The 26,485-nt window shown below is 39.0% G+C and overlaps 1 protein-coding gene across 2 annotated transcripts in view; it reads right to left on the reverse strand.

The window, feature by feature from the left end:
• LOC125242943 (A disintegrin and metalloproteinase with thrombospondin motifs 16) overlaps positions 1–23,960 on the reverse strand; it is a 110,831-nt gene extending 86,871 nt beyond the window's left edge. The window contains exons 1-4 of one of the 2 annotated variants that reach the window (XM_048152072.1): positions 23,431–23,960; positions 23,259–23,346; positions 16,883–17,211; positions 385–697 (exon numbers count right to left, since the gene is read on the reverse strand). In XM_048152072.1, the coding sequence (XP_048008029.1) occupies positions 385–697; positions 16,883–17,211; positions 23,259–23,346; positions 23,431–23,526 (826 nt within the window). In that variant the 5' untranslated portion in view covers positions 23,527–23,960. The remainder of the gene's footprint in view (positions 1–384; positions 698–16,882; positions 17,212–23,258; positions 23,347–23,430) is intronic. The other variant, XM_048152073.1, reaches the window with a different exon arrangement.
• Between the last annotated feature and the right edge of the window lie 2,525 nt (positions 23,961–26,485).

The raw sequence follows: 26,485 nt of genomic DNA on the forward strand, positions 1-26,485 counted from the left end.
AATTCAGGCCCTTACGAGACATTAATGCACGCCATGTGTGTCAAAATGTATTAGCTGTTACCTCACATCCCACATAAGATTTGGTTACTCGGTTTGTAAAATATTACTCAGGGTTCAAATGCAGTGTGAGGATGTGGTGTTTGTTTAGAGTAGGTGAAGATAATTCATCCCTGACCAAACACAATACAGGTGTGATGATGTCATGAAAACATGTTCAAGCTGACCCTTGAACAGCCGTGACCTCTTTACATACGACTGTTGTCTAAAATACACCTCCTCCCCTCCTAATGAACATCTTTGACAATCCAGCCACCAGACTTGAACCATGTAATGGAAAGCAACTGTGTTTGAAGGTGCGGTTGGAGAGAGAATGTCCTTACATACATTTCTTCCTTCGTCCACAGAAGTGCAGTCTCTGCCCTGTGTCGTAGTTGAAGTTGTCATGACTGTGTGGAGTATGCTGGTTCTCCTCTGGATCCGTCTGTGTGTGATACGGGACAGCTGAATCTCTTCTGCCGATCGCCTTTAGCTCAGAAGACCTCCTGGTTCTGCCTCTGTTTGTCTGTGTTGGCATGGATCTCTTGTAGAGGATATGGGGATGGTGGTCAGATGGTGCTGAGAATTTCTCCAGAAGTGCCTGATGTGGATGAAGTGGCTTCAGGAAGTAATCCGCATCCTGAGTGCTAATCAAACCTGACTAGAGGGAAAACACACTGGTCAATGCTTCACTCTCTTCATATGCACAACATTAAAGGGGTTATATTACTGTATGCTCATTTACAAGTTCATCATTTTGTTTATGGAGTCTACTGGAATATGTTTACATGTACGTAATGTTAAGAAAAACTCATTATTCTTTTATTTCTCATAATTTACATTGTCGCAGCACCTGTTTTCACCCTCTGTTTGAACACTCAGTTTTGGTTTTGTTTTTTTAAAACGCAATCTACTCTGATTGGTCAGCTGGCCCCACTCTGTTGCGATTGGTCTATAAACACAACTGTAACTATGCTAACTATGGCATCAGTTTTGCCGTATCAGTCAAGAAGAACAAGCTGATCAACCCGAACCACCTTTGCAAATACAACTTTGCAAGTGGAAAAGCTCCCTTTGAAATTACTTTTTTTATGCTCAAACAGCAACATTACACACTAAGGAAAGTTGAAAAAGCATAATAGGAGTCCTTTAACACTAGATGTGCATTTCCCGAAGGAAACGGCAGTGCTTGCGAGAAGCAAGAGCTGCACAATATATCCAAATAAAATCAATATTGTTATATGGCTTAATGTGATAGTCTCATCACAAAGGTTGCGATTTAATTGATTTAAATATATATGCGCTGCCGGTTTCAGTGATACAGTGTTGTGACGTTAGCCGCTGAGATGCTGAAACACCATATCATGAGCTGCACACGTGTAAAATGAACACAGTAACACTTCACTCTAAAGCTGCCAAAATAAAAGCCTGATGGTTTAACATTTGAAAATGTAGACAATATGTAAATATTTGTATTGTTATTTTTCCACTGTACTATAAAATAAAACCATGATTATTAAATACTTAATCTTTTAAATTTACGGTACAATCATTTTATTGCAATATATTTCTTATTTTTTTTTAATTATTTTTATATTTAAAATAGGGCTGTCAACATGAATGTTCAAGCCCATGTTCAAAAGGGCAGCCAGTATTAACTTCTGGATCTGTGCACAGCTGAATCAACAAACTAGGTAAGCAAGCAAGGACAATAGCGAAAAATGGCAGATGGAGCAATAATAACTGACATGATCCATGATAACATGATATTTTTAGTGATATTTGTAAATTGACTTTCTAAATGTTTCGTTAGCATGTTGCTAATGTACTGTTAAATTTGGTTAAAGTTACTGTCTTTATTTTCATTTTTTAAACATTTGCAGTCTGTATAATTCATAAACACAACTTCATTCTTTATAAATCTCTCCAACAGTGTGTAATGTTAGCTTTAGCCACGGAGCACCATCAAACTCATTCAGAATCAAATGTAAACATCCGAATAAATACCATACTTATGCGATTAGACATGCTGCATGATGAACACTTTGTAAAGATCCATTTTGAGGGTATTATTAGCTGTGTGAACTTTGTTTATGCTGTTTAAGGCAAGCGCGAGCTCCGGGGGCAGGGAGCACGAGATTTAAAGGGGCCGCAGCCTGAATCGGCGCATATTTAATGATGCCCCAAAATAAACAATTTAAAAAAATGAATAAAAAAAAAAATCTATGGGGTATTTTGAGCTGAAACTTCACAGACACATTCAGGGGACACCTTAGACTTATATTACATCTTTTAAAAAGACATTCTACGGGACCTTTAACGTGTTAAAATAATTGAACACAAATAAATACTGAAGCACGTGAAATTGCGTCATTAATGTAATTTACATCATAAAGTTAAATGATTTTAGAAGTCGAGAGCATCTAACAATTGCGCAAGCACCTTTAAACCCTGGTAGGTGGAAATTTCTATTCAAACCCCTTTAGCACGATTTTTGCTTCTAAGTTTGCAATCAGATCATTTTAAGCCGCTAAACTCGGGCAAAGTTTTCAGTCCAATGATCCAGTATGTGAATTCATTTAAACAATCATTCTAAAACACCACTAATTTAAAGAAAACTAGGCTGATCAATAGGCACCTGACAGACTTCTGAGGCAGCATAACAGTTTAATGATCTACAGCAAAATAGCGCGAGCTTTAGTGATACCTAAGCGAATATTTAATTACTACAATAGTAATTTCTCGCTAGAAATGACATCAGAAGAGGAAAACGTTGGTCAAAAACATACATTTACACAAACTGACCAGCAACCGCAACTTTCATATGCCATCTTTATTTTTTAGGTCAACCATCACAGAATGGAAAGCACAGGATTGTGGGATATCAAAGGCAGCGCAGTATACATCTATGCTGCCTTCAAAAATCGATCAGATGAAGATATCTCAGGAGACAGGAAGTGAAGCTAACATTGAATTCAGATGTGCCTTGATGCCTTCCTACCTAAGGACTACAACAAACAGCTGGTAGGGACTACAACAAGCTTCTTCCTGGGTTAGCAACATCACTAACCCTAAAATTTACATAAACCCTGCCCCTGAGAACACGCAACAAAGGGGTGAGGCCATGTTATTGCAATACAGTACGTAACACAAATGCATGTCATAAAAGCAAGATTACAACATAAGTTATAACCGTAATTAAACTAAACTATACCTGTTCTATCTTCATGCAGCATATTTAACATGCTATAAAAAATGATCTGTGGGGTATTTTGAGCTAAAACTTCACATACACACTCAGGGGACATCAGAGACTTATTTTACATATTGTAAAAGTGGCATTATATGACCCCTTTAAGCTTTCGGACACAGCCAGAAACTCAACGGAACATCAAAACATCCCAACGCTTTATGACTAGATGATACGCAAACTGCGCTTCTCGGCTGGATAAAGCAAACTAGCGTCTCGCTAGTGAATTTTTGATGGATGAGGATTACAATCAAGGTAAAGATGATTGCAGTAATGTACAGGAGTCGCACAATAAGCACGTGTGAGTCCTTTATATTGCAAACATGTGGTCCTGTTCGGTATCCCAACTTGACTTGTCTAAAATGTAAACAAGCTCTTTGATGTTGCACTGTATACATACTATACACTGTGAATCCTGAACAGTTTTTCTGTAATTTTGTTTTTCTTCTTTTTTCATGTGTGTTTTGGTGTGCATAAAGTTATGAATTATATAGACATCTTATATCATTTGGTGTCCTATTGGAGTCTCCAAGAGTCCTTTTTTCTTTTTTTTTTCTTTTTTTTACCTAAATTTACTTTGAAAAAGCTTGCAGAAAATACATTGTTGTGAGAATCACCCTTCAATCTGATGCTTTATTTTGCTAGATATAGAAAATGATGACAAAATGAGTGTGTTAAACAACATAACCAGGGCTTAATTTCACAATAACTGTGTGATTAATCATGATTAAAATTTTTAATCTATTGACAGCCCTAATTTAAAATAAATTATCTACAAAGTCTGAATGAAGTCTGTACATTAAGGCTGAATTAACCATGAGCAGAATGATTGAGGAATACCAGTACAGTGTTTTGCAAGTACTGTAATAATGTTAATGTGCTTTGAAACAAAACAGACACTTTGTTAATGTTCTCAAGAAGCCTTTAGATTCTAAAAAGCAAAACCCATCTGGACTGAAGACATATTTTGTGTCCGAGTTCCAAACTGTTCAAGAATCACCGATCACATTTGAGGTACAGTACTTGCATGTCAAGCCGACTCGGTTTATGACACGAACGCCCAAATTACACTTCTTTGGAAAGCTGTGCTGTCATTAACACTAACAAGCTTCACGTCCCTCGCAATCTGGAGATCCCAAGGACTCTTCAAACCCTCATCCAAATGTCACATCAGGTCAGAGAGAGAACTCATTTGTGCAGCCTCTTCAGTGCGGTCTGATAATTACCCTCAATTGAGCTCAGAGGATAAGCTTCTCTCCAAACAAACAGAAAAGCCCTTCTGAGAACCTGTTTGAACCCAATGTGCATCTGATTATCATTCGTCATTGCCAACAACACTTAGGCTCATTGCAAGGCAATCATAGAGACAATAGGCTGTAAAACATATGAACTCTGGGAAGAGAAGACAAAGCAGGTTGCATTTAAGTTCAGGATTTGTGCATGAAGGCGCATAAGAGACACATACAGAGCCGTCTGGAGGACACAAGTACAGTAAAGGGCTGAGGTCTCTAATGTGTGTGTGAGGTTGTTTATGATGGCCCATAACTGAGAGCCATTTATGTGAATTGAGCAGAAGTAAGGTTGTAATGATTCACTCGTTTTCTCGATGCACTGATAACAAATCCTGCATATGCATTGACCTTGAAACATGGATTTTTTTTAATTGTGAATCATTTGCAATTATAAGCAGATGTTTATCACACCTTGTGGGAATGTAACTTTGTAGAGTGCATGTCCTGCCTACAGAGGTTAAAGGGTTAGTTCACCCAAAAATAAAAATTATGCTATAATTTACTCACCCTCAAGCCATTCTAGGTGTATATGACTTTCTTCTTTCAGCCAAACACAATCTGAGTTATATTAAAAAATACCCTGGCTCTTCCAAGCTTTATAATTGGAGTGAATAGTAACTTAGATTTCGAAGCCCAAAAAAGCACATTCATCCATCATAAGTAATCCATACGGGGGTTAATAAAGGTTTTTGTAAGAAAAATATCTATATTTATAACTTTATAAAATGTAATCACTAGCTTCCAGTAACGGCCATCCGTGCGTTCATGAGAGAGTTGAGTTCTGGTGTATGATGTAGGAGTAGTGTAAGCTTGGGTAATAGTCGACGCCACTCGTGGTTCAAGCAAATAGAGCTGGGCAACAAACTCAAGCTCCTTCCACATTTCTCTTTAAAAATTCTCGTTTTAGACTTCTAATTTGTGACCGGTGTTTTGTTTTGCTCTATCCTCAGCGCTTCCACATTCATCAATACGTCATGTGTCGGGCCAGAATTCAACAAATATTGCTAAATATTGGCTCATTTTGGATTTCATGAGAGCTACACTTTCCAAAAAAGTTGGGACAGTTAGCAATAAGAGGCCGGAAAAGTTAAATGTACATATAAGGAACAGCTGGAGGACCAATTTGCAACTTATTAGGTCAATTGGCAACATGATTGGGTATAAAAAGAGCCTCTCAGAGTATCAGTGTCTCTCAGAAGTCAAGAGGATCACCAATTCCCCCAATGCTGCTGTGAAAAATAGTGGAGCAATATCAGAAAGGAGTTTCTCAGAGAAAAAAATGCAAAGAGTTTGAAGTTATCATGATCTACAGTGCATAATATCATCTAAAGATTCAGAGAATCTGGAACAATCTCTGTGCGTAAGGGCCAAGGCCGGAAAACCATACTGGATGCCCGTGATCTTCGGGTCCTTAGATGGCACTGCATCACATACAGGAATGCTACTGTAATGGAAATCACAACATGGGCTCAGGAATACTTCCAGAAAACATTGTCGGTGAACACAATCCACCTTGCTATACGCTGTTGCCGGTTAAAACTCTATAGGTCAAAAAAGAAGCCATATCTAAACATGATCCAGAAGCACAGGCGTTTTCTCTGGGCCAAGGCTCATTTAAAATGGACTGTGGCAAAGTGGAAAACTGTTCTGTGGTCAGACGAATCAAAATTTGAAGTTCTTTTTGGAAAACTGGGATGCCATGTCATCCGGACTAAAGAGGACAAGGACAACCCAAGTTGTTATCAGCGCTCAGTTCAGAAGCCTGCATCTCTGATGGTATGGGGTTGCATGAGTGCATGTGGCATGGGCAGCTTACAGATCTGGAAAGGCACCATCAATGCTGAAAGGTATATCCAAGTTCTAGAACAACATATGCTCCCATCCAGACGTCGTCTCTTTCAGGGAAGACCTTGCATTTTCCAACATGACAATGCCAGACCACATACTGCATCAATTACAACAATTGATGTAATTGATCATCATTGTAGAAGAAGGATCCGGGTACTGAAATGGCCAGCCTGCAGTCCAGACCTTTCACCTATAGAAAACATTTGGCGCATCATAAAGAGGAAGATGCGACAAAGAAGACCTAAGACAGTTGAGCAACTAGAAGCCTGTATTACACAAGAATGGGACAACATTCCTATTCCTAAACTTGAGCAACTTGTCTCCTCAGTCCCCAGACGTTTACAGACTGTTATAAAAAGAAGAGGGGATGCCACACAGTGGTAAACATGGCCTTGTCCCAATTTTTTTGAGATGTGTTGATGCCATGAAATTTAAAATCAAATTATTTCTCCCTTAAAATGATACATTTTCTCAGTTTAAACATTTGATATGTCATCTATGTTGTATTCTGAATAAAATATTGAAATTTGAAACTTCCACATCATTGCATTCTGTTTTATTCACAATTTGTACAGTGTCCCAACTTTTTTGGAATCGGGTTTGTATAACTACGATTGTGCTTGGTTGACAGAAGAAAGTCAACCAAATACACCTAGGATGGCTTGAGGGTGAGTAAATTATGGAATAATTTTCATTTTTGGGTGAAATAACCCTTTACTAACTAACCCTCATAAACACTGCTTCATGAAGCTTCGAAGCTTTACGAATCTTTTGTTTCGAATCAGAGGTTTGGAGCGTGATTTCAGTAAACGAGGCTTCATTACATCTTAAGTGATTCGAATTTTCAATGGTTCACCACTGGGGGGTGTGACTTTAGCAGTTTGATACATGCTCCAAACCACTGATTCGAAACAAAATATTTGCAAAGCTTTGAAGCTTCATGAAGCAGTGTTTTGAAATCGCCCATCACTAGATATTGTTGAATAAAGTCATACGTTTTTTTTTTGTTTTTTTGACGCACAAAAAGTATTCTTATCCCTTCATAACATTAAGGTTGAACCACTGTAGTCACATGAACTGGACATCTGAAAGTGTTAATTATCTTGTTGGCAATAGAGACCTCACTGAGCCATCAGATTTTATCAAAAATATCTTCTGAAGATGAACGAAGGTCTTACTGGTGTGGAATGACATGAGGATGAGTAATAAATGACAGAATTTTCATTTTTGGGTGAACTAACCCTTTAATGTTGATCAGCCCTGCTGAACTGGTTTATGTTGGTAACTGCTGTTTTAAAGCTGTTTTAAAGCTCTTTTGTTGCCTGCACAGTTGAGCAGAGATCTGGTCTTGCTGGCTCAAGGAACGCTCACTCTCCACGGTTAAGTAATCAACGAGCGAAGCCATACAGGTCTCGCCAGACTAAACAACACCGTTCCAAGATCACAGTGTGTATAGAGGATACACATCTCATCACATAATTAACGCCTGTATGGGAGGTAACTGTTGACAGATTTCAACACGCGACTTTTCAAACAACACTTGAGTGATTCTGGAACTGCCCATGACGTGCGATGATAATTAGACACTTTAATTACCACATCACACATACTGCATATTACAGTGAAGTATTCAAATGAAAGACACAACTAGCTCTTTAAGGGAACAGTTTTTAATTGCACTTTTTACATTGTGAATGATTGCAAAAATATTCTTCAATATCCTTCCATATCCATTTATTACCTTGGATGGGAATCAATGTCACTCCATATTTTATAGTGCTGAAAGTTCCAACAATAAAATTGATGTTGATGCCTACAAATAACCAATCAGAAGAAAAAGCAGCTATTTCAGAGAGTCTATGTCAAGAACCACTGGCTGTGTATCAGATTTTAGTTCGTTAGGCTAGCTGTTATCATTAGCAGCTATAAGCAGATTAATCCAGGCGCTTCAGAGCAGTGATTCAAGACTCTATCAGAAGAACAACACCTGGGACTTAATCTTACCCCAAGACCAAAGGTCCTACAGTCAAGCATTTGATCCTTTATTGGACGCTAAGGACTTCAAAGAGTAAAATTACCCAGTTGTTTTGGTGTCAAGGCAGCAATCCTCATGATATACGCTGGTATCTTCTGTCACCAGATCACAGGGTTTAGTCAACAGAAGCGACCTCTACCAGTGCCGATGCTTTCAGGCTAGATGTAGGATGAAGTTCAGGCATGACTGGTCACTCCACATGACTCGAGCCTGCTGTTCTCATGTTGGGAGTTTTAGCCGTTGTCAAGACTAATTCCCAAAGTCGAGTCAATTTACGGCGATTGCGCTTTCATGCTGTTTACACGCTTGCTGCACGTCTTCCAGTCAGTCATTCCTATCCATCCAAAGTTTAGTCAATAGAATCCTGCAGGATTGCAATTATGGCTTCTGGTTAGTTGAGGAAGACAGTACCACATCTTAGTGACATAATTCTGACAGACAGTGAGCGACCTTGCAGTGACCTGTGTCGTGTTTTCATTTGATTAAATGCACATGGTGTCTTTCAGATATTATGTACTACACTTAGTGTTCATCCTCTGTGACATCACTTCCAGTTACTGAGCCCTATTTACCCCAGACTGTCGAAGAACTTTAATTTGCTGATGACCTTTGCTTTAAGGACTCACTGGAAATTGTTTCCAGAGACACTATGACTGAGAAACCAGAGAAACCAGAGAAACTGCTGACCTATATTCAGTTTTAGTTCATGTGAGATATATATATATATATATATATATATATATATATATATATACCTACAGTTCTTTCTGGTTCTAGAATCAGATATTCTAGTGATAACAGCACTCCTACCTTTTCACTGTTTGTATCACTCCGCTTGAAGCGACCGTCATGGCGGTTGAACAAATCCACCATATTTTTTTACAAATACACTTGTACCATGAACTGTAGTTTTAAGAGTTTTTTTTTTTTTTTTTTTAATGCGAGAATGTAGTTTAGACCTGAAATATGTGAATCATATTTAATTATAGCACCTATTTTACAATTTGTTTAGACATTTTCAAAGATGCGAGCTCCAGGCCGTCAGCAGCTGTTCAGTGCTCGTGTACCCGCCGAGAACAGCTTCATCTCGGCCAGTGCTTCTGGGATTTGCTGCTGTCTCTTATAGTGGTTAAACATGAGATTTAATTCATTTGGGTACATAAAACGGGCAATCTTTAGTCTTATTAATCTATTACTTATGAATTGTACAGTGGTCTTTATAATATGTCGTATTTGGTTTTGAGAAAGGGTCCATTAGTGCGTAATATGGAATGAGTTAAAGTTACATTAATACAGCATTAGATGGTGGCAAATTTTTACGAGTAAATCAGTCAGACGCAAGAGACTTTTAAATTGAAAGGGACTTTTGTAAACAAAAGATGTTGTTTTAGTGCTGTATGTTATAGAAAATGCCCTTAACTTTAAAAAGGGCAAATACAAAGATCACTTTCCTCAGCAGACATTCAAACGGATTTTTATAATGGATATAATATTATGATACAATATTATCGACCTGAAGAATGAATTTTATATCAGACACAGGTAATGCTGGCTCTGGCTCTCTCTCTCTCTCTCTCTCTCTCTCTGTCTCTCAATAATACTGAGTTTCAGTGGAGGGACACAACATTCCTTCGTTACTAGTTCTAAAGTGACATTTTAGAATTAGTAACAGAGGTTTGGTCAAACTGTCAATTTGAGATTTGAATCCATGGCGGAAGGAAGTAGTTCTGCACAAAAGAGGCTTTTAAAGACACTCCTTTGTTGTTTCTTATTTATTTACACACTCTTACCACCGAACTGTTGTATAAATGCAATATCACACTTGTAGCCGTGTGATATGGCTATATATCAGCACGTTGTGATTACCTACGGCACTCGGCCTGCGGCCAAATCACAGCCTTGCTGATATACAGCCATATCGCATGGCTACTCGAGTGATATTGCTCATATATTCAATTCAGTTCTATATTTATTTTTTCTTAAGGAATTTTAAGAGAAACATCTATAAACGAGCAACAAATAAGCAATAAAATTCATTTTGGTAACTGTTCTTTTTGCCATTCTCTGCTGGGAGAATAAATGAACTCTCCCATTCTGAAAGCTGAAAGATGTGTCAACAAAGATTTGTAGCGCAGAAATGAAAATCGCTGTTGTCGTAAGAGCTTGAATTATGCTGTTCTAGAAATGCTCGGTGATGTAATGGATAAACAAATCAAATTTCAGTCAAATTTATATCAGGCACAATATAAATATCAAATTTGGTCAAAAGCAATGGCCAAAGAGGAAATAGGGGGAATCATGAAGGAAACCATAAATTTGTTGATCTATCCAGGGAAATCTGTACCTTTCCATTTCTGCCAGGAGGAGACATGGAAATTTAAATCAATTTACGCACATGGCACTTAGCATCCTCAAGCACACAGTTTAGCACAAGTAAACAGTGGAAATCCATGTTGTCAAGCGGGAGTGGTGCGGCTTACCACATTCCTGCGTAAGTAACACGTAAGAATCATCTGCCACAAATCTGCACCTCAGTCTCCCTGGTCCATGACAAGCTTAACTAAAAACAAATGTCTGCGCTGCCTCCTTAAATACCTCTCATGAAATTACACACTGAGAGCTACAAGGTGCAAATAGCAGTCATAAAGCTCCAGGAGACGGGTTGAGACGCTACCTGGGAGAAAAATAACAGCTGCACTCCCGCACTCAGGGAAATGGGCAGATCCAGGCACGACCCTACAGGAACTCTAATCAAAGGAGCTGAGCGGATATGAGGAAACTCTGAGCGATGCACCTGACGCTGTTCCTATTTCCATGAGAGAGAGGCTTGTACTTGCCTTACTGCTTTTAGAAGCTGAAACCGAACCTGCTATAAGAGTTTATATGCCAGCTGAAACTATTTGAGAAGGGTGTCGATGATTCGGTTTTTTTTTTAAATCCTCTTACATCATCTCAGTGACTAACTGTTGCTGTTCTTGTCGTGAAGAGGCAGATTCAGAGTCTTAACCCCTTCCTGCACATTACATTGCATGAACGCTGACTACATCAAGACTAAATCAACTTGAAACACCATATCCAGCAGGATCACATGTATCCTTGCCCATTGACAACAGCCTCCCGCCAACAATTAGTCATCCGTGGCGCCTCTTTCTGCTCTGTTTTTACAGGGCAAATTGTGCTACGCTCCATTTCTGTTCATTATAAATAAATATGTTAGTCTTTTATACTGTCAGTCCATCAAAGCTACATTGAAAGCCTGGAGAGTGAAACTTGGGATTGTTTTATGAGGGATAATAATGTATATATTTTGGACAAGAGATCTGAAGAGTTGCTGGGGGTTGCATGGCTTGGTTTAACCTAATGATGAATGCTAAATCGTAAGCATTGTAGGAAATTTGGTTGAAAGAGAATGAACCCATGCACCAGGTCCTGCTACGAAGCAGCTTGGGATCAGAAATCAAACAATTTCTTGGGGAATTGAGTGTTTGTCCTTGGTTTTAATTAAGAATGAACAAAATCAGTCCAATACAAAAGGACCAACAAAAGCAGCTGTGACATGCTAAAACTCTGAGTTTAGACCAGTGTCGGCCTGTCTGTGTCTTAATGTGCATGGGAGACAACTCTTAGATTTCATATCTTTGAGTATTTCCTCTTTAAAGCCTTAAAGTAAACAAGCTGCATTCACAACTCATTTAAATTGCATAATGTAACAAAAAAATTACCTTACATTCCTGTTATCATTAGAAACTGACTGGATTGTCAAAAGTGGCAATTCCATACCTGAATGGAGTTGCATGGATTACTTTTACACTACTTTTATATCTTTTTGTGCTTGAAAGTTTTGTGTTCTGCACAAGAAAGAAGAGTTTTGAACAACATGAGCATGAGTAAATAATGACAGAAATTGTGGGTTCCTTTAACAATAAGACCAGGACCTAGGGGTGGGCGATATGACCAAAATCTTATTTCACAGTGTGAGAAATATTATTTCACGTTAACAATATATATCTCGATATAGCTATTTTCTTATTAAAAATAAGAACAAAAAGCAAATTACAAACCGTAGGACAAATACAATTAAATAAACTTTAAGTTTTTTCAGCTACAGTAGGTTTATTTAACATGTAGTAAGAAATACTACAGAAATTGTATAATCAAGTGTATAGCTAAAACACTGCATAGCCTTCGTTGTATGAATCAAATATGAACTGATTAAGTTATTAAGATTATTATTCAGTCACGAGCAGTGAGTGATTTTCTCTTTGTCTTTTGTTGTTTGATTTACATTAATGAGACAGTTAATTATGCTGCTGTCCCTTTAAGAGCAAATGCACGGATCCAATTTACTGACTAACATCCTGTTTTCACCTAACTGTTTACGTTAGTTTAAGACATAACCGACTATGTTTACATGAATACTCCACACAACGGGAATTTTGACATTATCGCGTGTCTATCTGACCATTCAAGCGCAATAATACACGGAAGAGAACTGAATTTGCGATCGCATGCTGCCTGAGAGAGGCGGCTTTTGAGTTCTTTTCACAGCTTCTTGCGCTCAACACCAAGCACGTCCCACTCTTTATTTTCTCATTCATGCATGTTTCTTTATCACTCTTATGAGTGTATAACTTTAAGTAGTACATACCGTGGAATAAACGATATAGTAAAATCTCTAACGATAGACACTTTATACCGTGGTCACGATATATACCGTCATACCGGCCAGGAACATGTACAATGAAAGTCAGTTTTCATTTTATGTAGAATTTAAGCATTTTAAAAACTTTTCTCAAGTAAGTAATAATGTTAAGCGGTTAAAATTCTGTTGCAGTTGGGTGTCCTAATGTAGATTTATGGCTTCAGTTTATGGCTGACATCACTCACAATTAGCCTGTTATTGTAGACTGGCGACACTTCAGAAAGACTTTCAGTGTGGAGTTTCCACGGCATGGCACTCGCCTCAACCCAGACTGCCATTTCCAATGACCCTCCTAATTGGCATCCCATGTGCCACCATTAAAGTAGGCTATTGTACCTTTTTGTATAAAGCCGTCAGCTTGAAATCATTGAGGCCTTGTTCATCTAGTCCACAGGCCTTTAAACTTACATTTAGGACCTTTTATGACAAACTCAGACTGTCATCAAAGCCCTTCCAACCTCCAATGGTGATCTGCCAACCTGGTCTCAGCCATTTAAAGAGAATTTATACATGGGCTTTGCTGGACAAGTAAGCAGAGGCAGAGTTAACTAATGACTCTGCACAGCTGCTAATCACATCCAGCTGGGGACAGTGTCATAGTCTACAGCATTACACTGCCAACACATATTTCAACTAGTTATAGACCCAGTACATTTTCAATGACAGTAAGATTAGAGCTGCCTCCATTTAGAGAATGACGATCACATAGAGGTTAAAAGTCATAGGGAAAAGTCATTTTCACAATAATTGTTGTGCTTAGATTTAAATCAATCACACCAGTCTTGATGTAGTACTGTTAATACTATGAATCTTCATTTGACATACTGTTGTGACATGGGCCAGTGCGAACCATGGGATCAAATCAAAGTTTGGACTTTCTTTTTTTTTTGCCCTTTAGTCCCTGCTGGTAGATGTTGTAACCACACCATAATGCCGGCACAAATGCCTCATCGATTCACGCGATGTGTGCAAAGATGATTGTGATCAAAGATGGCAGATGGATAGATTTCTCCAGGAATTAAAGACGTACTTGGTTTTAACCCATCCAGACCGCCAGCGCTTAGTGAAAATCAAAGAAAATGATTGATGCAAGGGTTGTAGTAAACTACATGAAAATAGATTTAAAAGCATCATACGGCTGCTATACAGAATGCTCCTTCATCATCTGGTTAATATAATTTTAAAACGTTGTGCATCCATGGCCCACATTTCCAACATGAATTTTACAAGTACTGTAAAGCAGTGACACACCAAAATTTCTGCCTTAATAGTTTTGGAGGGCCGAAATCATTAACTGAGGGCTTCTCCAATGAAGCATTTTGGCTGTGTCAGGGTCTATTTCAAGTATAACAGGTAAACATGTCAACTGTGTGGATGCAGTTCACCATGATCAAAAATGGAGTAGCATAAAATTTGTTTGGCTGAAATATCAAGTGGCTCAATGCTGAAGAACTTTACTACAGCATATAGTTCATTTATATACCCCAGAAAACACGACACCCTGAACAGCATAAAGAGATTTACCCAATTACCCAATTTCTCAAATTTTAATTACCAAAACTATATTTTTGGTTTCGATTTTTTAGATAAATGAAAGGGTTTTGGCATTTCAACAAAAATGAATTACCGTGCATCTCCACTGTGGAGTGCAATAAAATGACATTGAGATATCGACTTTGAGACTTAAAGTATGTTTTGTTTAAACAGCAATGCAACTGAATGTAAAACAGAGTATCTGTGGATTCTGGAAGAGCTCACTATAATTTTTCAGTGTTGCTGTGGACCTCCATGCCTAAACAAACTGTTTACAAATAAACATCATCATGTATTAATGCTTACTTGACAACAATATGTGTTTGTTTCCGCTGATGACGAATATAGATCCTCTAAATGTTGATTTGACTAGTAAAAGGAGGCTCTGTTCTCAAGTAAAACCTCCCCTGACCCAAATTTATATGTGTTATTGAGTCACTGGTTTTAGGGGATTTGAATACTGTGCTTTTATACAGGCTCTATTGATGGGACAGGGCACTCTATGTCAGTCCAGTCAGGGTAAAGTCATGAGAACTGCGGCACAGTCACTTTGCTCTTCCAGCGCCTACTGGGAGCCGAATCTCGTGCGGCCTGGGAGCCAAAATAACAAAAGCCCTCTGGAGGGTTGAGGTTTCTCTGCACACCGAACATTAATCCACGAAGAAAACAAACAGATGGGACGATGAGTAGACTAGTCTTATGAATACATTAGTTTTGTACTTAAAGGCCTGCACAAATGATTCAGTGCATTGATGATGAGACAGTTATCGCTCTACAGTTCATTCCAAAAATGCTTGAGGTTGTGGCTCTTATTCTCTCCAAGCAGAAAATAAATTCTTTCTGGTCTATTTTCATCACCATCATTATCAACTATTTGAACGGCATTCATAATATTATATATATTTTCCACATATCAGAGGGAACAGAATAGATAATATAGTTCATTCAAAGATAAACTCTTACGACTTAGAACGTTAGTTCAACCAAAATTCTGTCATTATAGGATTAGTTCACTTCAAAATTAAAATTTCCTGAGAATTTACTTACCCCCATGTCATCCAAGATGTTTATGTCTTTCTTTCTTCAGTCGAAAAGAAATTAAGGTTTATTTCTCCATATAGTGGACTTCACTGGGGTTCAACAGGTTGAAGGTCCAAACTGCAGTTTCAGTGCAGCTTCAAAGGGCTCTACATGATCCCAGACGAGGAATAAGGGTCTTATCTAGTGAAACGATCGGTCATTTTCTAAAAAAATATATATACTTTTTAACCACAAATGCTTGTCTTGCACTGCTCTGCAATGTGCCACGCATTACATAATCACGTTGGAAAGGTAGGCGGAAGTACCGCGGTAGAGTGAAAAAACTAATTTTCTCCTCCAAAATCAAAATCGCTCGACCTCGTTGTTTTACCTTTTTTGTAAAGGGGCGATTGGCTTAGTCTTTGCACGTTCACTTTGTAGACACTGGATCTGTACACGTGACCTTTCCAACGTGATTGCGTAATGCGTGGTGCATCGCAGAGCAGTGCAAGGCGAGCAATTGTGGTTAAAAGGTATATATATATATATTTTTTTTTTTAGAAAATGACCAAACGTTTTGTTAGACAAGTCCTTTATTCCTCGGCTGGGATCATGTACCTGGAATGTTTTCCTCAAAAACCTTAATTTCTTTTCAGATGAATAAAGAAAGACAAACATCTTGGGTGACATGGGGGTGAGTAAATTATCAGGAAATTTTAATTCTGAAGTGAACTAATCCTTTAATTACCAACCCTTGTGTCATATTCGTTTAGTTGTGACACTGCATCTAGTTGTGTGAACACACTTTGGATAATATTATTTTGTTAATGAAGAGATAAAATATGTTGTTTTTTTTGTTTGTTTGTTTTTTTAAATAAAATTGAGGTTAAACCAATGGGGAACTTTAAAGATATCTTTACTACCTTTCTGGACCTTGAAATTGGTAGTTGCATTGGAGGGAGAGAAACTTCTCCAATTTCATCAAAAATATCTTAATTTGTGTTCTGAAGATGAACAAAAGTCTTACAGGTTTGGAATGACACGGGTGAGTAATTAATGACAGAATTTTCATTTTTGGGTTAACTAACCCTTTCATTTGCTATCTGAAAATGACTCTTTCTACCATTATCTAATCAATCAGCTCGGAAACAGGATAACCCACTCACCATCCCCTCGCATGTCGACAGGGCCACGGATGAGTTGACCTTTGACCTCAGCACCCCATGGTAGAAACAGAGGCTGTCTTGTGGAAAAGGCTGCAGGCTCTTGGTGCCGCTCCTGCCCAGGGTTTGTACAGTGAAGCCTGGCGCCATCAGGTCATGTGACGGCTGCAGGTCCAGGTGGAAGTCCTTTCCTAATCCACGGAGCCTAAAGTGAACAGTGGGGTCGTGACCTTGACCATCCGTGGAGCGTTTCCTGCGGTGCTGGTGGGCCACGGCATGGGAAATGTAACGTCCTTGATGGTCCACCTCATATGGGGCCACAATTTCATATTCTACATAGAGGAGGAAATGCCGTCAATACAAGCTAGAGTTCAATCCATTATTTCTGTTCAGGTATGAAATTGTTCTTTTTTTTTTCCTGAATAGAAGCATATTCATATACGATTAAGCCGGGTTTACACTTTTTTCACACTGATTTTGGCCATGATTTGACTATCTGAGACTGTCTGTGTGGGGGGTTGGGTATTAAGTATTATTAAAGGGATAGTTCACCCAGAAATGAAAATTTGATGTTTATCTGCTTACCCCTAGCATCCAAGATGTAGGTGTCTTTGTTTCTTCAGTAGAACACAAATTATGATTTTTAACTCTAACCGTTGCTGTCTGTCAGTCAAATAATGCTAGTGGATGGGAACTTCTACAATAAGAGTAAATAAAACTTGCTTAGACAAGTCCAAATTAAACCCTGTGGCTCGTGACGACACATTGATGTCCTAAATCAAGAAAAGATATTCCAACAGCATTCATCACTCGATTCGTTTGGTCTGATCGCGCTCTGACAACGGCAGTAATGTCTCGCTCTCATTGAAGTATATGCGCGAGACATCACTGCCACTGTCAGAGCGCGATCAGACCAAACGAATCGAGTGATGAATGCCGTTGGACATAGTGGTGTATTAGAGGTAAAAAATGATATAAATACTGTTCGGTTTCTCACACAAACCGATCGTTTTGTGTCTTAAGACATCAATGTGTCGTCACGAGCCGCAGGGTTTAATTTGGATTTCTCTGTCGTGTTTTATTTACTCTTATAGTCCAAGTTCCCGCTGACTTGCATTATACCACTGACAGACGGCAGCGGTTGGAGTTAAAAATCATCATTTGTGTTCTACTGAAGAAACAAAGTCACCTACATCTTGGATGCGCTGGGGGTAAGCAGATAAACATCAAATTTTCATTTTTGGTTGAACTATCCCTTTAAGTCTATTAAGTAATCAATTTAAATTATTTGTGAATAATATATTTATTTAATTATTTGTGATAATTAAAATGCAAATTGTAAAATGTTTGTAAAAATGCAAAATGTTTGTCTCGTCACATTCAGTTTTTCAGTGAATTACATTAATCATATCATATTAATCAAATAATTGCATGTTTTCAAGTCAAAACGAGTAGCCAAATTGAGTTGAGTAGTTTGCATCACTGGATATTTCTGTTGGTCACTATCATCATAAATCATAAAACAGTCATAAAATATTAAATATTAAAACGAAAGCATCACATTGGAATTCACACTCGTCTTCTGTGAACAGTAAGCCCCGCCTTCTTTGATTTGATTGGCCAGCTCACTCATTCTGACATTGATGAGCGCTGTAAGACTTTTTTTGTCATCCTAACAACAAACAGAACTTCTGGCAGTGTCAGAAGCTTGAGGCACAGTCCTGTAGTGTGGCTTCTCCTACGACAACCGTCAAATCAAAAACCAATAGGAGCGCAGAAACTGATGACGCAATTAGTGAGACAACAACAAACCACCACTTGTTCCACACGCATCTTCGTTTTTTCCCAGTTTCCTTTTTAAGAAAAACCATGATCAAAAATAATGCTAGATATTGTTTTTGTTTGCTAGCCACCATTTCTATCCACATGTAAATGCAGCTCACAGTCACCGAACATGTCACAGATTGATGATGTAAAACCCAGGATGAGTCTTCTTGTGTGCGTCTTTCTTGACTGCCAGACAATCTGACATTAGTGACAACTGAAGTCCCAGTCGAATGCACAGCCTTGCAAAGTATACTTCATTTGACTCGTACGCGTACAGATGCATTCAAAGCATGCGCAGTTTTGAGCAATTTCTCACCACGAGTTACAACTCATGTAAACATCTTTGCTAGAATTGAACAAATGAGGGTTCTTTCTAACCTCTTCGCACAATCTCTTGTCTATGTTGGCCTCCATTGTCACTGTAGCTTGCATGCGTTCCGGCCTGTTCTGCTTATGCAGGTTTTCTTTGCCTACCTTGTGAATCGACGCCCCCAGGGCACAGTTGCCACCTCGTGGATAAACGAATTACTACAAAAAAAATTTATACATGTGCATGTGCGACCTGTGTGTACAAGTATGCGCGGTTACAAAAAACTGGTGCATACTCTTCTGATGACGTAATGCGCACTGTATACTGACCCATGCATATGCGTAAAAAGTGTTATCCATGATACTTTTCTGGCCAGAATGCGAGTTTACAGGTACAGCTCCATATAAATAACATAAATTACACAAAATATTTATTATTCATCAGCAGTTAGAGTCCTGACAATGTACGAGTGTGTGAGTTGGTTTAATGCTGTTGTCACTGCTGCAAACTCCCATATACAAATAATTATTTGAAAAATAAAATTTTTGTGCAGCCATTAGGCCCCTCCCCAGTGTAGGCCCCTGGGCTTCAGCCCATGGAAACCCGTGCGTTAAAGGGGACCTATTATGCCCCATTTTACAAGATGTAAAATAAGTCTCTGATGTCCCCAGAGTGTGTATGTGAAGTTTTAGCTCAAAATACCCCACAGATAATTTTTTATAGCATGTTAAATTTTTTTTGGATGAGCAAATATGCACCGTTTCAGTGTGTGCCCTTTAAATGCAAATGAGCTGCTGCGCTGGCCTAAGAGGGCGGAGCTTCAAGAGCTCATTCTCTGGTGTCAGGATTCAGTCAGGACGCAATATAATGTCAGAAACTGTGAATATATGCTGCATGCAGATAGAACAGGTATAGTTTAGTTTAATTACGGTTATAACTTATATTGTCTTCTTGATTTTATCCACTATATTAGCAAAAGCCTGTTGTACCGGACCCTGTTCGACTTTACTGATGAGTTTTATGATGTTTATTGTACTTCACACAAAATATGAAGCATCCGTTTTCAGTCTAGAAAATCACTGTAAGAGCTTAATAAAACACTCTCTCTCTCTCCCTTGTATTATCATCAACATACACAGCGAAGTACACAGAAGCACTCATTACAACTAACAGTAAACAAATATATAAAGAGCTTGTGGCTTTTCGGGTGGTGCTTAATAAACTGGTAAACTTTATATCTGTAAATCAACTCCGATGAACTGTAATAAAGTGCTCTCACCTTCATTACTGCTGTATCTAGTATCACTCTGGAGACTGTAAGCTGGATCACCATCAGTTTGTACTGATCTATCCTTGAGTAACAACTTTTTAGCACAACCTCTGTTTTGTATTGTCCCTTTGTATTGCCATTTGTTCACAAAGCAGTCCGGTGTGAAATGATTCGCGCAGACATCAAGCGCGCCGTTGGCACGGGGGACAGGGGGGTCAGGACCCCCGCAGTTTTGAAAAGACAGAAATCGACCCCCGCACTTTTGATAAGGGCTGCTTCAATCATTCACAATATATCATCTTTTAGCTTAGGGTATTTTTCAAATGAGACCATTTTCACGTTTCTGTGAGCTTTCGTTCGTAAATAATCAACTGTTTTGTCGCAGATGTGAAGAGGAAATGCGCTCTCGAACGGAGAAACACGCGATCTCCAAGCGATCGATCACAGCGTGCTAACGTTTTATGACAGGTCGATGGTATATAAATCGTGGCCGAACGTTAGCGTTTGTCAATCAAGCCAAACCGTCCATTTAGAAACCGAGAAATTTGGCTGATCTCTCAGGTTGACTCGCGAGCTGGCTTGACTTAAGTTTTCATGAGGATTTGTAGTTTATGGACTGTTTTGATTTCGGTAATTACATCTAGAAAGTTAAAAGCATTGATGGCATCTATAAAAGAGATATCTAAAAGCGAAACGAAAGTTATTGCCTCGACCGGCGACACAGTGGGGAGGACGCACGAGAGGAGACCTGCGCGTTTAATTGGTATATGTATACTGTACTACTGCATTTACAAAGCTTATCAGTGGCATGCACTTTGATCGCGAAAGTGAAAGTGCCCTTTGCGGTCGCATCGCGGTGCCCCGGCGTTCCCATTTCTCTCGATGTGAACCGTGAGCTCCAGTCCATTACAATTTAGGGCCCTGGTACACTTCATTTCCCGCATTCCGCTCAGTCTCGCGCGCGAGCCTTTCAAAGAAACTCCTTTGCCCATGAGCGCGGAAAGATGCGTTCGGTATGCACACGTGCACCGTCCGTGGTCATAACAATAACAATAACAATCTAAACCTAGGACCTAGTTTGGTCCCCCCCACTATGAAAATGTCTCCTGCGCCCCTGGCAGACATAAACGAATTTCAGTAGAGTTGAGGGAGCATTTTCTTCGAAAACAAAATTAATCCACCTCGTCTTCAGCAGCTCAGATTTCGGGAGTAAATGGAGAGAGCTATGTGGATTAATCCATCCAGCAACAGAACAATTAAAACGCTTGGGAGACGTTCTCGTCAGTGCAGCAATGGCGGACTGTGTAAACTCGCTGTGAACTCACTCAGGGCGGTTCTATGTTCAAACGTCAGTGTCTGTCAACATTTGTGGGCGGGGCCTGTGGCTAAAGTGACGTCACACTGCCAGGGATCTGGAAACGGCTTATTCTGAGACACTGCATATGATTTATGGGGATTAAAAAAAAAAAGGAGTGGTTGAATTTTTTTCATTAGGGTGGTTGTGTACACACACTGCCAACACACATGTATAGCCAAACACCATGCAACAGTGAATTTTGCATAATAGGTCCCTTTTAATACGCCCCTGCTCACACTTTTAAAAAGCTATTTTAAGACTAATATTTTGGTTTGCCAGATACAGTATAAATGTCTATCTGCAGTTTCTGTTATCCAAATACAGATCTTAAACAGAATGGACTGAGAACATTTAAAAGTCATTTATCATCTAATGATTCATCAGGATAAAAAAAGACCATAACTAGCAAATACATGTTGTTTTTGAATAAAATAGTTCATTGCATCTATACAAATGCAAGCAAAAGTGATTTATAGGAAGAGCGCATCAAGATGCTGCTCATGGGGCGAAGGTCAGAAGACGTGTTTTAATGTTGTGTGATTCTGACCTCTCCATACACTCGCACTCCTCTCATCCTCGCGGTGGTCTGGTGGCTCAAGTTATAAATGCTTTTACAGACATGAGCAGACAGATTTATGATCTCTGACCGTGGGGTGAGACACACACTGATGACACACACTCCTAACGCTCCGCTGTGATATGGAGACACACGCTCTCACCGTCTCTCATTCTCTTTCTCTCACACAAACTTGCGCGCACACACACACACACACACACACACACACACTATTATATCTGGCTACTCCAGTCTCTAAGCTCATGCCAAAACAGTGCAGAGACTCTTCACAGGATAAAGGCAGTAAGTGCACACAGAGACTGTTTGTAAAGCTTGGCTGATTGATGGAGAGCTTCTTCAAGTGTCTGCCTTTGTTCATTGTTCACTAAGTCCTAGTGCATGCCAATCTTTATGCCACACACCCCCTCTTTCTGTGAGTGTGTGTGTGTGTGCATACAAAATTGTCCACAGAAGCGACAAACAAAATCTCCATTCGGGGACATCTGGGGACACCCTTGGTTGGAAAAAATGATTCATACGTGAAATAAACATGTTTTTATTTTCAATTCCAAAGGTTTTCTTTTAGGGGAAGAGAACAAGTTAGTCTGTAACTGTATTGCTATTGTGCTATTGTTTATATTAGCCTATTTAGCCTCATTTACAAAACTAAATAAAATTGTGTGGATGTGCGTCAGGATTTGCCTATGTCAAATGTGACCACAAGAACATTCAAACCTGAAAATGATTTATTTATATTTTTTTAAACGGCCTTATCATCTCAACCCAACAATTTAGTGCTTGTATTTTAGAGTGCATTTAGTCTCAGATCAATTAGGATATCTAGCGCCCCCTGCCGACGACATCCCATCTAGACTGTGCAAAAGCAAAAAAGTCATTCAGCTTCAAAACCATGTTTCTTACTTTTAATTTTAAGAGAAAACCTCATCAAAGTCTAAATTAATGTAATATCAATTAATTGCTCATATGCCCCATGCAATGAAACAATAACCATAACTGCGACTGACAGCTGTCAATCACATCGGACAGGTATGCTCTCACCTGTGTCGTGAGGTAACCGCAGTGTTTCCAGCAGAGGTTTATGCTTTACATGAGGACCAGCATGATGGTTTGCAGATGCGCAGATTCTCTACATGGACAAACAGTGAACATGCATCATTTGCATTGCAATGAAACGCAATCGCTTTGAAGAAACAGGCGCGTGTTTGCTCACCTGGTGGCATCCGAGTATGAAAAACAGAATGACCAGCACAGAACAGATTGAAGAGGTGTAATTCCTCCTTGATGGCACAGGGCGCAGGCAAGCCATGTCTCCTGCAAACTCTTATCCAAAATCTGCAGCGAACAGCCTCTGCGCCTCTCCAAATGCGCGCTCTCCACTGAAACACTGCACGCTCTTGTGCACTTAAAATCTATTCATACAGCATCAGTGAAGTTCCTTCGAATCAAACGCGATCCCAAACCCATGATCTGTATCCTGCCGGTGTACTTTCAGATCCAACAGCATTTTGGAGAGCTTCTTTTCCTGCGCATTAATCGCGTGTGATTGAGGATAAGTGTTCCATTCTTCATGCAGATGTTCTCCGATCAGTGCGCTTTTAGTGAATGTCTGGAGCGGCTCGAACGCCGGTGTGCTTCACACGCGCTTCCAAACAGCCAATCACAGCTCACACCTGTGCGCAAGAGCCCTTGGTGAGAGGAGGGTCGAAACATCTACACTGTAAAAAAGTAAACCCACTAAAAGTAATTGCTGCCATACATTTTTATTAAAATAAAGGTGGTGTAAAGCCCATTCTTATATTGTGTGGAATATTACAGTATAGGCTATTTATTATGATTTATCCGTGCATATTATTATTATTATTATTATTATTATTATTATTATTATTATTTATTTATTTATTTAAAAATGAATGTGCTCTTGTAATCTTTAATTAAAATAGCTATCTTCTCCTCCCTCTTAAAGCAACATCTCTTCTCTAATGAAGTGTTTATTGGCATGAGGGCGGGACAACCTGTCACTCACACGAGATCAACCAATAGCAAACCAAAACCATCTAATCAATTCCCCACAGACTGAATCAAGTTTTATTCTACTTTTATTTTTCTTGTTCCAGAAGCCACTTCAGGGCTACATACGTCACAATATAGGGAAGAAAATGCTATCACAACTTTCATTTCATACCAACTTTCTCATGATTAGCAGCTAAGTGTTACATATCTAGACCCAAAGTTTACCATTTATACTTTTTATTTTAAGTTTATAATTTTATAAGTACTGTAGGAGTCAAATAGGCTACATAGAGGATACACACTTAAAAATAAAAGGTTTCAAAGGGAGTTTTTGCATTGATGCCATATTAGAGAACCATTTTTGGTTCCCCAAAGAACCTTTTAGTGAACAATTTTTAAAAGAACATTTTTTTTCTTAGTGTGAAGAACATTTAATAATCTAATGAACATAATAAAATTTCCATAATAAAGAACCTTTTGTTCAATAAGAAATTTCCATGGATGTTAAAGGGGTGATGAACTGAGAAATCAAATTTTCCTTGAGCTTTTGACATATAAGAGGTAATCATACTTTAAAAATATCCTGCAAGTTTCAGAGCTGAAAACTTCCTTGTAAGTCCAATAAAAGCTTTTATTGACAACAGACTCGGCAAATGACGTCTATGACGTCAAAAGGCAGCAAGCACCGCCTCCGCAGAAGAACATCAACGCCTACTTCATCACTGCCTGTTTAGCCCCGCCCACCGATTCACGCTTGACATGCAATATGCAATATAGGTAATATAAGAATAGTAACCTAAGTAACATAAGCCTATGTGGTGCTAAACCAGATCAAGCTACCAAGCAATAAACATACCTTTGAGGATTACAAAATATTGTGCAGTGCCTGGACTCGACAGTAACGCAGCAACATGTAAGTAACTGTGTTAATTCTAATGCCTGATTTGATATGTAATGATTCATGTACAGTCAGTTTTTCTTTGTCTGTGTGTCAGTAAACGTCAACCTGCATTGTTTCTCTTAGTAGGATGAAAATAATCTGTTATTTAACTGTGATTAAATTATATAAAGAAAGCGATCAAGGAAAGCTCCCTTTGCAATCGTTGGAGCAGCGCGCGCTGAAGCTGTCAATCAAACAGCGCGAGTTTATCGTGACTGACACGCGCAAAACTCCTGTTTAATTCAACGAATCTCTTGGTTATATCGTGTTTGCACTGTTAGTGAAGATGAAAGCATTTGTTAGTGTGCAGAAATTGAGTTGCAATGACGAGATCTCTGCTTTCATGCGCTCAACGTGTCTATGATCGGCTACAATGTTCATCTCTGCAACCTTTCATGCCACGATCTAAATATAACGCCATAGATCTAAATGTAATGCAACACTTTTCACAATTGGTTAACCCTGAGAGCTGTAATAGTAAAAACGCGAATGGAAAGATGTTAGCCAATCACAGCAGTGGGGCGTTTACACTGAAGTTTCACAGCAGACACGCCCCTTAAAACAGAGCGTTCAAATAAGAGGGCTAAAATCAGCGTAGGAAAAATGCCTTTTTATAAATTATGACAATTTTGGATGTAAAAAGCATACTAGCATTATAAGTGCACCCCAGGAAACATTATAAAACAATAAAACAACGCAGTTCATGACCCCTTTAAAGTGGCCATTTACAGAATTCATAAACGCTTGTTGTTAGCGACACCAGTGGGCATTAAGTGAACTGCAGCCAGCAATTTATTGCTCGTGCTGTCATGCACACATAAAGTACAAGAGACTGAACGTGATTCAGTGCCCTGATATACTCAAGGCAGTTATTTTTTGATCTTCTCTTAGAAGCAAGAAGAATTTGGAAATACAGAATAGGCTACAAAGACAAAACCTTATTGGTTTACTCAATGCCATTTCAGCATGTGCAGAGAAAAATGTGGCAAAATTCAAACACCGGAAGTTATCGCAGAAAGTTTTTCTATCGTAATGTAAGTAATACATTTTTTGTTTCTTTAAAACCAGCCCCCGATATAATACCTTGCATATTTTTTCAACGCTTATGTAAGGCAAGGCAAGGCACCTGGATCATGCGATGGCAGCCATATTGCGCCAGAACGCCCACCACACACCAGCTTATTGGTGGAGAGGAAAGAGTGATGAAGCCGATCTGTGTACGGGGATGATTAGGAGACCATGAAGGACATAAGCCAATGGGCAAATTGGGCCAGGATGCCAGGGTTACACCCCTTCTCTTTTTCAAAGGACATCC

Source organism: Megalobrama amblycephala, linkage group LG13 (genome assembly GCF_018812025.1).
Source record: "Megalobrama amblycephala isolate DHTTF-2021 linkage group LG13, ASM1881202v1, whole genome shotgun sequence".
Taxonomy (NCBI): Eukaryota; Metazoa; Chordata; class Actinopteri; order Cypriniformes; family Xenocyprididae; genus Megalobrama; species Megalobrama amblycephala.